The following is a 14358-nucleotide window of genomic DNA, read 5'->3' on the forward strand; positions in this document are numbered from 1 at the left end:
CACTCAGTCGTGTCCAACTCTTAGCGACCCCATGGACTGCAGCCTACCAGGCTCCTCCATCCATGGGATTTTCCAGGCAAGAGTACTGGAGTGGGGTGCCATTGCCTTCTCCGATGGATGATGCTAGGCGACCATAAAACATCCGTATTTCTGCTTCTTCGTTATCAACACATCAATTATTATCCTGTAACTCTTTCGACCCCATGGACTGTAGACTGCCAGGCTCCTCTATCCATGGAATTCTCCAGGCAAGAATACTGGAGTGGGTTGCCATTCCCTTCTCCAGGGCATCTTCCTGACCCAGGGACAGAACCTGTGTCTCCTACATCACAGGCAGGTTCTTTTCCATCTGAGCCACCAGGGAAACCCCCAAATAAATATGAATTTCTTTTTTGCATTAGCTTTTCATCTTTGACATCCAGTGTTAGTAATACTTGTAACAACTACAGCACTTATACCACATGAGACAATTTTGATGTAGGTTTTCGTGGTCTTATCATTTAGCTGCTAGGTCCTGTCTGACTCTTTTGTGACCCCATGGACCAGGTTCCTCTGTCCAGTGGGATTTCCCAGGCAAGAATACGGGAGTGGGTTGCCATTTTGCTCCTCCAGGGCATCTTCCTGACCCAGGGATCAAACCTGCGTCTGGGTGGATTCTTTACCACAGAGGCACCAGGGAAGCCCCGTTTGATGTAGGTCCTGACAGACGATTCATCTTGCAAACAGACCAGGTAAAGTTATGTCAGTAAATACAGCATAGGACTGTAAGTGTATTTTCTCTTCCTTTTGATTTTCTTAATAGTATTTTCTTTTCTCTAGCTCACTTTATTATAAGAATCGAGTACATAATACATATAACATACAAAATATGTTAACTGTTTATGTTTCCGGTAAGGTCTCTAGTCAACAGTGTTTATTTGCTAATTTTTATTAAACAAGAAGAGTCGGAAGGTAGGGAGACAGGAAGATTCTGTTGGGAGTTCTGAGGGGGTTGGGGTGTGAACAGCCATCCAGGTGAGTGGGCGCGCGGCGTGACCGGGAAAATGCAGAGTCGCTCCGCAGCTCTAGAGGCCTCCTGGAGGTTTGTGAGCAGTAATTAGGTGGCAGTCGTGTCAGCACCTGCTTTGTTTTCCTCCAGTCCCTTCAACTCCCTTCCGGAGTCGCTGGGGGGCGCTGGGGGTTCCCCAGACGAGGAGAAAGGAGGCGCAGAGGGCGGGGGGTGGGGTGCCGGGACCCCGGAGAAGCTAGTGATTGAGCCCAGAATTCACGCTGGGTAAAGGGGGACGCTAACAAGAGCAGCGGGAAGGGAACGGAGAGTTCGGCGAAGGTGAAGAATTGTCGGAGCTGCAAGGGCAGCAAGAGGTAAAGGGCTGCCTGAACTGACCCGAGAGGCACAGTGCCTAGCTACTGGTTACCAGTGACTAGCGAGGTCCGGGTGTGGCTCCGGGACCGGTATCTAGATGGTGGGTGGAGACGGAGAGGAAGCAAGGGCCTCGCGGGAGTCACCTGCGGACGCTGGAACCACCGTGAGTCGTGGGTCGGCAGCTGGTTTGCTAGTATTTCTGCGAAACCCTCGCCCCTGACTTTAGCCGGCTCGCACCGATGAGCATAGGCCCGTGGTTACCGGACAGTGACCCGGATGGACAGTCAGGTTGGCAGATTGACTGACAGACGTTTGGCGGAGATGTAGAGCGAATGATCCAGACTGTTCGGGCAGAAGAACGAAAGGAACAGATCGCAGCGCCCACGCGCGTTCTAGGGAGAGGGAGGCGTGGGGCCCGGCCTGTCGCACTCTCTGCCGACCTGCCGTGGTTAGAACCGCACCTGATATATAACAGGTGCTCAACACACCTGAGCTCAACCCCGGCAATGGATGCCCGAACCTCCTTCTCTATCCACTGCGCCTGCGCGAGAGCCTCGCGTGCGACCATTCCGCGCGCTCTGCGCCTGCACAACGTCTGCCTGCATAGCGCCTGCGCGGCTGCCGGGCCGCTTCGCTGCGCTAGGTTTGAGCCCTGCGAGCCCCGGTAGCACGGCGGCGGCGCCATCCCGGCCTCCTCGGCGTTCCCACGCCCACTCGGCGGGCTCTCGGCCTCCACGTCAGGGCCGCGCCGCGGAGATGGCGGCTCAGAAGATAAACGAGGGGCTGGAACACCTGGCCAAAGCAGAGAAATAGTGAGTGAGGGGCTCAGCGCGGCCTTGGGCGAGCGCCGGGGTCGGCGCCTCCTAGGCCAGTCTGAGTCAGCACCGGGTTGGGGGCGCTGCCGCGGGGGCGGAGCCGGGCGGGCGGGGTGGGGTCGCCGCGCCCCGGAAGCGCTGCCCTCCGCCGCCGGAAGTGGTCGTGCCTGGAGTAGTGGGGGCGCCGACGGGTCCGAGTACATCTCTCTGCATCTTCGAGCGGATGCTCCTGGTTCCTGTCTCGTTGGGCAGCTACCTGGCCCAACTATGTTTTAAAATCTCTAGCTTTTCTCAAGTGTAGCAACAAGACGACTTAATGGATATGTCTTGTCTTTGGTGGGATTTTAAAAGTTATGTTATGGTGGACATTGGGGCTTCCCAGGTAACTCAATGATAAAGAATCCATCTGACAGGGCTGGAGACGGGGTTTCGATCCCTGGGTCAGGAAGATCCCCTGGATAAGGGAATGGCAATCCACTCCGGTGTTCTTGCCTGGAAAATCCAATCGACAGAGGAACCTGGCCGGCTACAGTCTATGGGGTCACAGAGAGTCGGACACGACTGAGCGCGCGCGCACACACACACGGTGGAAAACATAACGAGGACCTCGGGGTAGGGGTGGAGATTAGAATTTTGCTTTATTGCGATGCTTTCTCAGTTTTGTGGATTAGAGTAGACAGGCTGCATTTTAACCATTTAAGCTTGAGAGTTGTTTACAAATTTGAATCTTACAGCAGAATTACACAAACATAAACTTTATATTTATTTGGCCAAGTTAAAAGGAACACAAGAAAGGGTGGACGTCTGCAGGCTATAGGGGCTTCCCCCTCTCTCAGTTAAGGTGCCCCCTCCCCGATTCCGTGGCTTTCACTAACTGAATTCAGAATTTAAGACGGTATTTATTTAGCAATTCTTAGGCACACCCAAGTTTGACAGTCACAGGGTTAGTTTAAGCTGTAACTCGGAAGTTACAGAAAGCATCACGGAAAGGACAAGGAGATGTGGCCTCGGGATTGGTCGTCCTGTGGTCCTGGAGAGCAGCTGCTCTCGTTCTCCAGTCCTGCTGTCCTCCTCCTGTTGCCCTGCCCTCTCTGGTGGCCCGTCCTGGCCACTGCAGCTCATTGCAGCCTTCCTGCTGCCGCCCTCTGTCGCTCTGAGAGTTTGTCTTCAGCAGTCTTCTGGCTTCGCTCTGCAGTCTCCTTGGAGCATCTTAACTGGGCGCTGGTGTGGCCCGTCGATGGCTCAGGTCATCTGTGCCTCTGCCGAGCTGCAGTCTCAGGAATCCAGCCACTCACTGCGGTGCCTCGACTGTCCCAGTCATCTGTGCCTCTGCTGAGCTGCAGTCTCAGGAATCCAGCCGCTCACTGCGGTGCCTCGACTGTCCCAGTCATCTGTGCCTCTGCTGAGCTGCAGTCTCGGGAATCCAGCAGCTCACTGCGGTGCCTCGACTGTCCCAGGCTTTAGTGCGCCACAGGGCTTGTTACACCCTGGATGCTGCTGATGGTACCCTGTTTCCGGTTCAGCAGGGCCGGGGCAGGCTTAACAATTCATACATTTCTAGCGAGCTAGCAGCAAATACTGGCACTGCTCGTCTGGGGACCAGGCAGTGATTACCTCAACTCTCCTTGGATGTTATGTAGACATTTCAGAAGGGGGAGACTGTGTCTGTGACAGTGGGAGGGAAAGGGATGAAGTGTGTAGTTACCAGGAAATTTGGACGGAGGTAGACTAATGGAGACTTTCCAGTTGATGGTTTCCCTCCCTCTCTATTTACAGACCTACAAGGTCCTTACAAGCAGGGTTCTGACTTAAGAATGTGGTTGGTAACTTCTGTTAACTGTATCTTCCTTTCATTTAGCCTGAAAACTGGTTTTTTGAAATGGAAGCCGGATTATGACAGCGCCGCTTCTGAGTATGGAAAAGCAGGTATTTGTGACAGTTGCCCTGCCACCCGCAGTGTGTTATGTTGATCTTGGCATAATTCTCACTCTTAGTGCTTCCTATAGCATCTTAGTTGTTAGAAAAAAACAGCCAAAGACCTGCCCAGACCCTGTGCTTTTCTAGGTGCTGTTTGCAGGTGTCTCGAGTGCCGAGTTGCAAACCTAGCTGCCTCCCTCGCCCATGAGGGCAGAATGTGGGGTGGGCGCAGCTGTGGGCTTTCAGCATCATTAGTGTGTTCTTGAACTGCAGTCAGTTCATACTATATACTTCCAGGAGTTTTGTCATACTTTTCTCCCAGCTGTTTCTGAATAAAGACTTTTTTGGTTCACTTTGTAAAGCACGTAAGCCTCATTCTCAGCAGTTGTGCACGGCGCGTGTTAGACTCTTATTCTTTACAGCCTTGCTTGGAGATGTGCTGATAGGTTTTTATCCAATGTTAAGTTTATAGGCATATTTTAATATCTTTATTTGCGTATAAGATAAAAGCATCCTGAAATTTCCAACAGAAAGAGAACTTATTAAGAATTCAGCATTTTCAGTTATGGAATGACAGCTTTCAGCGTATCTCTGATGATTTTGGATATAAAGCATAGTACAATTTTGAAATAGGCTGAACACATTTTATTGTGTGTTTCTGCAGTGGTTGTGATCACATGTGGTAGCCTTGGGTAGAAACCACCTAAGAAATCTGCTTTTGGCAGACTTTAGTTTCAGTATATCACCAGGAAGAAAGAAGTCAGGAAAATTGAAACTAATCAGCGCAATGTAGGATATAGTTTCTAGAGAATAATTATTAAAATAATTACAGATTCACATGTTACATGGGTTTTATGGACACTTCATACAAGAATGTTTTTGTAACTGGAGAGCATGACATTTTGCAGATCTCCTCCATGAGAGAAATTTAACATGGAACTGTTATATATGCATTTGAGACCATTTCTGCTTTCAGAAATAAGTACTTCAAGTCAGATTTTCCCGTTAAAACATTGTTTGTTTTCTTTAAGGGTTTATGCAAGATACATTTCATCAGTAAAGTTTTATGACAGCAAAATGTAGAAATTCAGGGATGAAATGGTTTGTTGTTTATTTTCAGCATTTTATTAAAGATAATTTTAAGAGTGTTTTTAGCAAGTGATGTTTTCTTAAAGCAGTATACTTTTCACTTATTTGTAAGCAACACTTCATGAGCTTTCCAAAGTCTATAAGATAGTATTTAAAGATTGTGCTAAAAAAGATTATAAAAATATTGAGTGTGCTTATTGGACTTCAGTTTCAAAATAATTTAAACGATAGAATAAGCTTTAACTGAGTACTGTTTCTGTTGTTAACTGTGAAACTGGTGAGGGAAGGAGCTGTCTTTGTGACGCCGCCTGTTGTTTGCGTTGTTGCTTGATTGATGTGATCTAGGTTCCTCAAAGTGTACGTGCTGGTGTTAGAAAGACTTAAAAAAAAACTTTTGAAAATACTTGTAGATTATTGATAATCAAAAAAGTTATAAGAAAATGGCTTAGAAAAAAGTAGTATTTATAGTTTTATGAAATTTCCTAAGTATTTGATTAAGTGTTAAGTTTATATTCTAATACCTTACTTATCATACAGATTTCGGTAGTGATTCATTTGAGGTTTTTTTTTTTTAAATGATGGAAATAGAAAAATCTGTTTTTATTTTCCTCTATTTCAGCTGTTGCTTTTAAGAATGCCAAGCAGTTTGAGCAAGCAAAAGACGCCTGCCTGAAGGAAGCTGTGGCCCATGAGAACAACAGGGCGTATCTTTTCACCCTTTGGAAATGGTTATGAGTTTGCTGCCTTTGGGGTACAGTGCTGTTAGCTTAGAAGCCTCTTAGAGCAACTCTGCATGTCTGAACTCTGAAGGTGATTTATGGAGACTTGATCGTGATCCACACTGCTTTGCAGAGCTGCCTTTGAGAGTTTATTGATTCTGGATTTGCTCGATGATGGTTTTACTTGGGATGAAATGAGGGAGATGGAAGAGACAGGCGCTGAAAAGCAAAGAGGTGGTGCAGGTAGACAGAGTGGCCGCTGTATAACTATTTTCAAAGTGTAGTCTTCCTTGGGTATTTGAAATAAAATTTTTAAGTAGTTGAAAACAAATTTTCCTGAGGTATTTTATAATCTTACTGACTAAAAAATGTTTTACCTCACATGTAAGTAATGGTTATAGTAGTCTTGCATTTTTAGTAAAACATCAGGTTAATGCATAATAGAAGTAGCTTAAAAATCTGTGTGGTGTCTTGTCAGTGTTTTTGTCAGTTGCATAGTTTTTATGTAATTGCCTGACATCCTCAGGCATTAAATGACCTCTTTACCTGGTTGACTCCGGGAGATGGTGATGGACAGGGAGGCCTGGCGTGCTGCGATTCATGGGGTCGCAAAGAGTCGGACACGACTGAGCGACTGAACTGACTGAAACTGACTTACCTGCTTTGTGGGGTTTGCCTTTTTGAACAGATTGGAGCAGTGATTTAGTTAGCCTTGCTTTTTAAAATAATGGATCTTTAGAAACTGTTTTTTTTTTTTTTTTCCCTTAATTGTGCGTTATTACATCTATTCAGCCTTTTTCATGCTGCCAAGTAAGTAAATTTCTTCTGTGTGTTCATGTATTTGTAGGTTATTATGTTTTAAGTGTTGCTGCTTTCCCTTAGGTCAGTAAATTTTTCCTAGTTATAAGCCCAGAAATAGTGCATTCATGTGTACTGCTGTAAATAAAATAGTGCTTTATATTTGTTTCAGTCTTCACCTGAACCTTAAAGATGAAGTCACTCCTCACTAAGATATTCAGTGTTTAAATCACCATCATATTTTTAGAACCATTTTGTTTAGTAACCTGTGAAAAAGCAAGTGAGTTAGAAACCCTGTTTTTCCCCTCTTTCTTAATATAGCTACTGGTGCCTGTTCAGAGAAGCAGAAAATTTTCTTTTGCTTCTGAGGAGAAAAAAATATTTGTTTCAGAACTTGGATTTAGGTTTGTCAGGTAGAAAGTCATTTAGCTTCTGTGAGCAATCAGTTAATTTTGCATTGGCAAAGAGAATTCTCTTTACCTTAGATGCCTGCTGTTTCTAAGGCATTGTTGCCCACATAGATAAATGGAAGAAAAATTTTGTTGTGTCGTAACAAGGGCCTAAAGTAAGTATGTATTGCCTGAGCCAGTTTAGACTGATGCAACTTCTCGTATCTGGTAGGGGGTTTCTCCTCCCTTCAGGATCTCATCTGAGAACTTGTATTCTCTCTGCAGAGCATACGAGCAAGCCGGCATGATGCTGAAGGTCAGTGACGTTGGGGTACATCTGCCCTGTAGGTAAAATGAGTTACAGTGTGTAGTCTTAAGGACGAGACCACCAAGTGTGATGTCCTCAACGATTTGTCAGCTTAGTGAAGGATGAATGGGCAGGTTTGAAAACAAGCCATGCAAGGTCAGCATGGAGACACAGCACGTCAGCCTAGAGTAGATAACACCTGTAAACTTTACACCTTGCTTTTTCATGATTTTTTCCAGTTTTTAAAAAAGGTTTGGATTGGGGATGCTAGATGTATGGCTCATGTGATGCTGAGACTCAGTTTACTAGTAAGATATGTAGAGTTACTCTGTTGACGGCACTCAGAGTAAGAGGGCTGCAAGCACAAGTGCACACAGGGGGATGGCTGAAATGGAGGAGGCAGGCCTGGACGTGCCGGGGGTGGGGAGAAATGCAGCTTCCAGGAGGGGGTAGGTCCCCACAGCTGCCACTCTGCCCCGCTCGCCAGTGCCGTGTGGGGGCATGAGCCTGCTGATGCTTTTGATATTTTAATATATGAAGCCACCAACAGATCTTCTGTGGACGTGTCTGATTATGAGATGTGAATGGTTAAAGCGCAGTGACCTTGGAAATGAGACCCAGCCCTCGGGCTCCTGGTTTGTGGCCTGGTTTGCACAGGCCTTGTGTATAGCAGGCACTCATGAGTATTCCAGGAACTGTAGCTGCTCAGGAAACACTGAAGAGCAAGTGGGCTTCTCCGTTTGCGTAGTTTCTCTGAAACCCTGTGAAGGACTGGGCTCTGCAGGATCAATTGGTGTGTTTCTGGTTTGGCTGAAGGAAGCCTGATGGGGAGGGTGACCTTGAGAAGGCGTTTCATTTTCAGTATGTGTATTGTGTCTTGTTTTGGGTCTTTTGCCTTCTTCAGTTTCAGATTGTTAACTCTATATTTCTTAATTCATGCATTTACTGCTTTGTGCCCTATTGTATGGCTAAAGGAGATGCAGAAACTCCCGGAGGCTGTTCAGCTGATCGAGAAGGCCAGCATGATGTACCTGGAGAATGGCACCCCGGACACGGCCGCCATGGCCCTGGAGCGGGCTGGGAAGTGAGTGTGGACAGGGGCTCCGCCTGGGAGTCTTTTTGTTTTGATGAAGTCCGGTGCAAACAAGTTTTCTGTTTCATGTATAAGTCAGATATTCTTATTTCATTTAGGCTGATAGAGAATGTAGATCCAGAAAAGGCTGTGCAGTTATATCAGCAGACAGCCAATGTGTTTGAAGTAAGTGAATTTGTTTCCTCTACGTAGACTTAGAATCTTTAGTTTCGTGAGAAACACAGCGGCTACTTTGAAAGCTCCCCTGAGCTCACAAGTGAGCTTTTCTTCTGGGAGCATTGAGATGGGTTCTAGTGGCTTTGGTGTCACTGCCCCCGCTTCCCCTCCCCCATCCCCTCCCCCTATCCAGTGCGGTTACTTTTTAATCAAATCATTGTTGGGGGAGGAGAAAAATTCCTGCCTTAAAGCCGCCCACACACTCTTCTCTTGGATCCACAGAATGAAGAGCGCCTGCGGCAGGCTGTCGAACTCCTGGGGAAAGCCTCCCGGCTGCTGGTGCGTGGGCGCAGGTACGTCTCACACCGCTGTGCTCCTGTGACCTGTGACCTCCAGGCCATGTTTAGGCAAGGGCTTGTTGATCGTTTGGGTGCAACCTGGGGCGCACCAGGCCCATAAGACAGCAGCACATTGGGTTAAACATTGAAAGATCCACTGCTCCTCTAAGTGCCGTCCCAACATGCGTTGGGGCCTTGTTGGTTAAGACCTGGCTCGGCTGCTCTATGGCTGTCTGGTCTCTTACCTGGGGAGGGGAGGTCGCAATGTCTCTGGGGGACAAGTATCTGTAGTGCTCACCCAGGAACGTGGACAGGTTCCTGACAGCCGGACAGTGTCATCACACAGGTTGTTTACTGTTTTATCCTTCAGACTTAGGACCCACAGCATGAGTAGCTGGATCCCAGATAACTAGGATCCTGTGGAATTTCCCTGTTTTTTACTTCACTGCAGTTTAAGCTTAGTAACCTATCTCCATTATTAATAAAGTTGTGCAGAGGAGAGTGTGTGCGAGTGGACAGGAGAAGGTGACTGTTGAGGATCGTGGTGTCGAGCAGGACGTTTGCTCACCTCTCCCTGTCTGCCCACTCTGTGGCCCCCTGGCCCCAGTCACTGCCTGTTTTGGGCCCCAGGAGCTGTCAGGGCCTGATGAGGCTGGGGTGGGCACTCGAGGGTGCAGACACGGTGGGGGTCGTCCTTACAGCAGCCAGTGCTCCTGGGGCGTCTGCACGGACTTCCAGGGAAGGAGAGGGCTCTGCGATGGTAGAGTCAGGCCTGTCTCTCCAGGGCTTCTCACAGCTGCTCTCAGAGCAGCTAGTTGAATCTGATGGATGCTCATTATTGGATGGTCCTTACAGACCCGACTGCCATATGAAGCAGCCTGTCCTGAAGTCCTCTCGCTCTGTCTGCTGGGGGTCGAGGAGGGAAAGTCAGATGCAGTAGTTACACCGACTGCATGGAGCTCTCGGAGGGCATGGGGCAGTGGCTAACGGGCCCGATGCCACCTTCATTTCTCTAGAACCTGTGATGTCAGACACATCACACCATGGTCTCTGCTGTGGGGCACTTAGACCTGCCTTGTTCAGCATTTCTTGTTTTGTTTTCAGGTTTGATGAGGCGGCAATCTCTATTCAGAAAGAAAAAAACATTTATAAGGAAATTGAGAATTATCCAACTTGTTATAAGGTATGCTTTCAAAGTGCTTAGTTTTGGCTTTTCCTTGAATCATATTGATGTAACTATGCCTGAGACTGTGTTCCATGAACATTTGTTAATTTTTTAAAATGATACCTTCTGGACTTCTGTTTTTGGCTGAGATGGAGTGATCCTACTGTTGCCTCTCCCTGCTGGTCAACAGCCAGCACTGCTGGGCAGAGCACAGGAGACAGTGCCCTGAGGACTCTGAGCATTGAGCGGGTGTGAAGGCTTCTGACTTCATATCCCCTCTTCCTCTTAGCTTCAAGAGAGGCACCCCCCATCTTCTAAACAGAGGGTCTGGGGAAGAGGCCCCCATAGAAACCCTGTCTCTCTAGCCGGAGGAGCTAGGGAAAGGGACCCAGAGAGGAGGGCTGCAGGAGGGGGCTCCCGAGTGTGTGTGCACGTGTGTTTCGGGGGTTCGCCAGGCCCGGAGCAGAGGGGCTGAACTAAGACCAGAGCCGCTGCCCAGGAAGCAGACCGAATGTGTGGCCTGAGCCTGGGCTGGTGGGCGGGTCGGTGCAGGGGCCAGGGGCCAGTGACTGGACAGAGGGAGCCAGGAAGACGTGACGGGTTGTCAGAGAAGAGACCCAGGTGTTGGCGTCAGCATATCTAGACCGTAAAGTGGCTGTGACAGCTGCTCCATGCGACCAAGGGCAGCACTGGTGGAGTTGTAGATAGAGGGGCTGGTTTAATAGAAACTATAAATGAACGAAATGAGAGTTTTAGAGCTGAAACAGAAGGTCTGAAACACAGTGGTGGATGGGCTTCATCTGAAAATGGAGATGAATGTCAGATGCAAACCAAGTTACGTTCCAGGTGTCGTGGAGTCGATTCCGTGTGGATGTGAACCTGGCCTAACCCCTCTTCTGTTTCAGAAAACAATCGCCCAGGTCTTGGTGCACCTGCACAGAAACGACTATGTGGCGGCCGAGCGCTGTGTCCGCGAGAGCTACAGGTGAGGCCCGGCCGTGCGCCTGCTCTGCTGGAACGGGTGCCCTGCCTTCAGAGGCGGGGCTTTTGTTTTCTGTGAAGTTCAGGACAGGGCGAGTACATGGCGAGCCTTTCAGCTTTTGCAGCAGGGTTTTTATGAGTTGGGTTCTTGGCTGTGTTTCTCTCCTGGTGCTTCTGTGGAAGTGAGTGACTTGAGTAATTTTGTGATATTTGCCATATAAGAAAAAAAGAGGAAGTCCTCAGGTGTATGTTTCAGGAAGGTCAGGATAAGGGGTTTCCTCACAGGTGATGTTTAAACTGAGCAGCCTGAGGCCAGGCCCCCCGACACTGGGCCCCAGGTCCTCTGCTGGTAACCATCCTGGGTGTGATCTGCGCTTGTACGTGGTCAGACCTGTGCTTGGGGGTGGGTGTGCAAGGCCCAGTACCCATGTGCGTGTCCCGGCAGCATCCCCGGCTTCAATGGCAGCGAGGACTGCGCTGCCCTGGAGCAGCTCCTGGAGGGCTACGACCAGCAAGACCAGGACCAGGTGGCCGAGGTGTGCAACTCGCCACTGTTCAAGTACATGGACAACGATGTAAGTGCCCACCCTGCCCCCTGCCCTGCCCTCCTGTCCCCTTCCCTGAGGCCGATGCTCAGAGAGGAGGCTCGCAGGGTGCACGTTGAGCAGGTATACTGTGGGGACACCCCCTGCTCGGTCTGCGGGTCCCCCTCCAGGTCACTGACTGAGTGAGTTTCTGTCAGGCTCACGGGGTCTTGGGGCCCCTCAGGCAGTGGCCACACTGGTCGAGCCCCCGCCCTGCGGCCCAGCAGTGTTGGGTTTTATGGCGGTATTTCCCTCTGAGTGGTGTCCAGGTTTCCAGGGGGCAGAGACCAGGACCTGGCGCACAGGTGAGAGCTGTGGTATCGAAGGTCAGGCCCAGACGTCCAGTCTGAGCTGCGCTTTGTCATTGACAGTACGCAAAGCTGGGCCTGAGCCTGGTGGTCCCAGGAGGCGGCGTCAAGAAGAAGGCAGCAGCTCCCCCACAGGCCAAGCCTGAAGGCACCGCTGCCCCCGCCGCTGAGGAGGAGGAGGATGAGTACGCAGGGGGGCTGTGCTAGGCTCGGCCCTGCCTGCATGACTCACCCCCGGACTCCACGGAGGACAGCCAGACTCACAGGGTCCTGGCTCTGATGCTGTAAGACAAGTCTTGTTCCTGGTTCCCGGACCACTGCCCTGCCCGCTGCCTGGAAGCATTTCCTTTCTTTCCCTGACAAGAGCTCTTCTCAGACACCAGCAGGAATTAATAGAGAAACATCCCATCATGTCATAGTGTAGTTGATTTTAAAATTGGCAAACCCATTTCTCGACAGACTTGTTCTAAACAAAAGGGGTCACACGCATGGGCAGTCTTTGCTCTTGGGCTCGTGTCATTTGTTAGAGAAATTGTTTGCATTTTATTTCGTAATTGCTGCTAAAAGTGAAGTTTACTGGTTAAACAAAGTAATATTGTAAACATTTGTTTTCATAAGGAGATTTATGCCCTGTGATAATTAGAGACACTTAAGTTATTAAACCCTCAGATGGAGTGTGGGCCAGGAGGCTGTTCTGAGCCTTACGACGTTACTTCTCCCAGAACAAGACGCACCTGGAGGGTCGTGTGGGTACCTGAACATTTTGACGGTGGCGTGTCCCAGGGGCCCTGTGCACGTCTGCAGTTCTCCCTGGACCGTGGGCATTCCCTCCTGAAGCTCAGCGACGGTCTCCTCACCTGCCAGGCTGTTGGCTGGCCTCAGTCCCACAGACCTGTCCTCTCCCTGAGGACCTCAGCTCAACGTGGAGGCGCTCTCCGTAAACCTCCCGCGTGTGGCTAAGAGAGCAGGACTGGCTTCACAGGTGGGGTGCTGATGTGTGGTTCCTTCCCGGCCTCTCCTGATGGGTTGTCTTCAAGGTGTTCTTTGCCTGAGCTCAGCCCTCTCTCCTGGTGGGAAGAAGCCCAGACCCTGCAGCGCAGCTGATGCCACCCACCTGGCCTCCTGGGCTCGGGTCTGCTGGCTTCTCGGGGACATAGAGGTGGTATCATGGGAGGTCAAGGTCACCCTGAGCTCTGGGAGAGTCCAGGGAGTGTCCTTGCAGGGGTGGGTGGGTGGTAGATGGACTCTTTCTGGAAGGTCCGGGTCAGAACACTAACGAACATCCTCCTCGAGTGCCCCCCACCCCCAACCTGGCACCCACATGGTCTGTGGGCAGTGGCTCCTTCCAGCCCTTGTTTGGGGACACTGGTTTCAGTAGCGTCTGTGCTCAGTGACGTGTTAATAGTGCACACTTGTCCTTGCTGCTGTGCCCTCCACATCCAGCCACCCTCCAGGAGTCACCTTAACGTGCATTTGAGCTCATTCACAGCCATCCCAGCAGATTCGGCCACACCTAGAAGATGCTCTCAACTGCATTGTGTAGACTGTTATCCAGTGCAGCCTTGGAAGAAAGGCTTCACTTCTACTCTTTTCCTTCACAATAATAGAACAAAAATGCGTACTGAGCCAGGGGTCCTGCAGGGCTTGGGGGCTTGGGGAGTGGGCCTCCCAGTGCAGGGGGCTGGAACCCGGGCATCCCTGACTACCACCACCCCACCCCACGGGTTATGGTGTGTACGGGGCAGGTGGCTGTTCCCCTGACATCAGGGGGGGCTTCCTGTCTGGGGTCTGGCGAGAAGTGTCTCCTCTTCCTGCTCACAGAAGCTGTTCTCCTTGGGGGTGCTCAGGAGCAGGGAGTGGTGGTCACAGCAGGGAAAGGTGTTCTGAGCTCATGTGGTCCCTTTCCTGGAGAGGGTCCACGTGCACGTTCTCAGAGCCCAGCAGTCCCTGTGCTGTCCTGTGTGAGTGAACCAGTCTGCAGAGTCTAATATATTGAACTTAACTGTACATATGCAGCGTGTGGTATTTGTGTATGAAACTGTGCTTTATTCCTGTTTTTTTTTCCAGCTTTGATGAATAATATTAAATGTTATGGAAATGCCGATTATTGCTTCTATGGGAAGATAATTACAAAAATAAAATCTGAAACCATGCAAGTGTGGTTGTTCTTTTTATTATATTTTATGCTTGACTTGTTTCCTTTTTCCAAAGATACATCCTCAGCTACTGCCAGGCGCCCAACTGTGCCAGACGGCACACTGCTAGACAGCAGTGTGTGTTCTGTTAAGTGGTGCTCCTGGGGGTCCTGAGGCCCCATCTGGAGGATACTGTGAACT

At 49.7% G+C, this 14358-nt stretch overlaps 1 protein-coding gene across 2 annotated transcripts; it reads left to right on the plus strand.

Annotated features, from left to right (window-relative positions):
- Window positions 1-2046: 2046 nt before the first annotated feature.
- On the plus strand, window positions 2047-14178 carry NAPG (NSF attachment protein gamma). 2 transcript variants are annotated; one of them, NM_001046022.2, is given in 12 exon segments: window positions 2047-2175; window positions 4037-4104; window positions 5804-5888; window positions 6696-6713; window positions 7376-7406; window positions 8372-8481; window positions 8589-8655; window positions 8929-8999; window positions 10089-10167; window positions 11055-11134; window positions 11576-11705; window positions 12086-14175. In NM_001046022.2, coding segments are annotated over 12 exon segments (939 nt in total). In that variant the 5' UTR covers window positions 2047-2119; the 3' UTR covers window positions 12230-14175.
- The last annotated feature ends 180 nt before the right edge of the window (window positions 14179-14358 follow it).

This window comes from Bos taurus, chromosome 24 (assembly GCF_002263795.3).
Source record: "Bos taurus isolate L1 Dominette 01449 registration number 42190680 breed Hereford chromosome 24, ARS-UCD2.0, whole genome shotgun sequence".
Lineage (NCBI taxonomy): Eukaryota > Metazoa > Chordata > Mammalia > Artiodactyla > Bovidae > Bos > Bos taurus.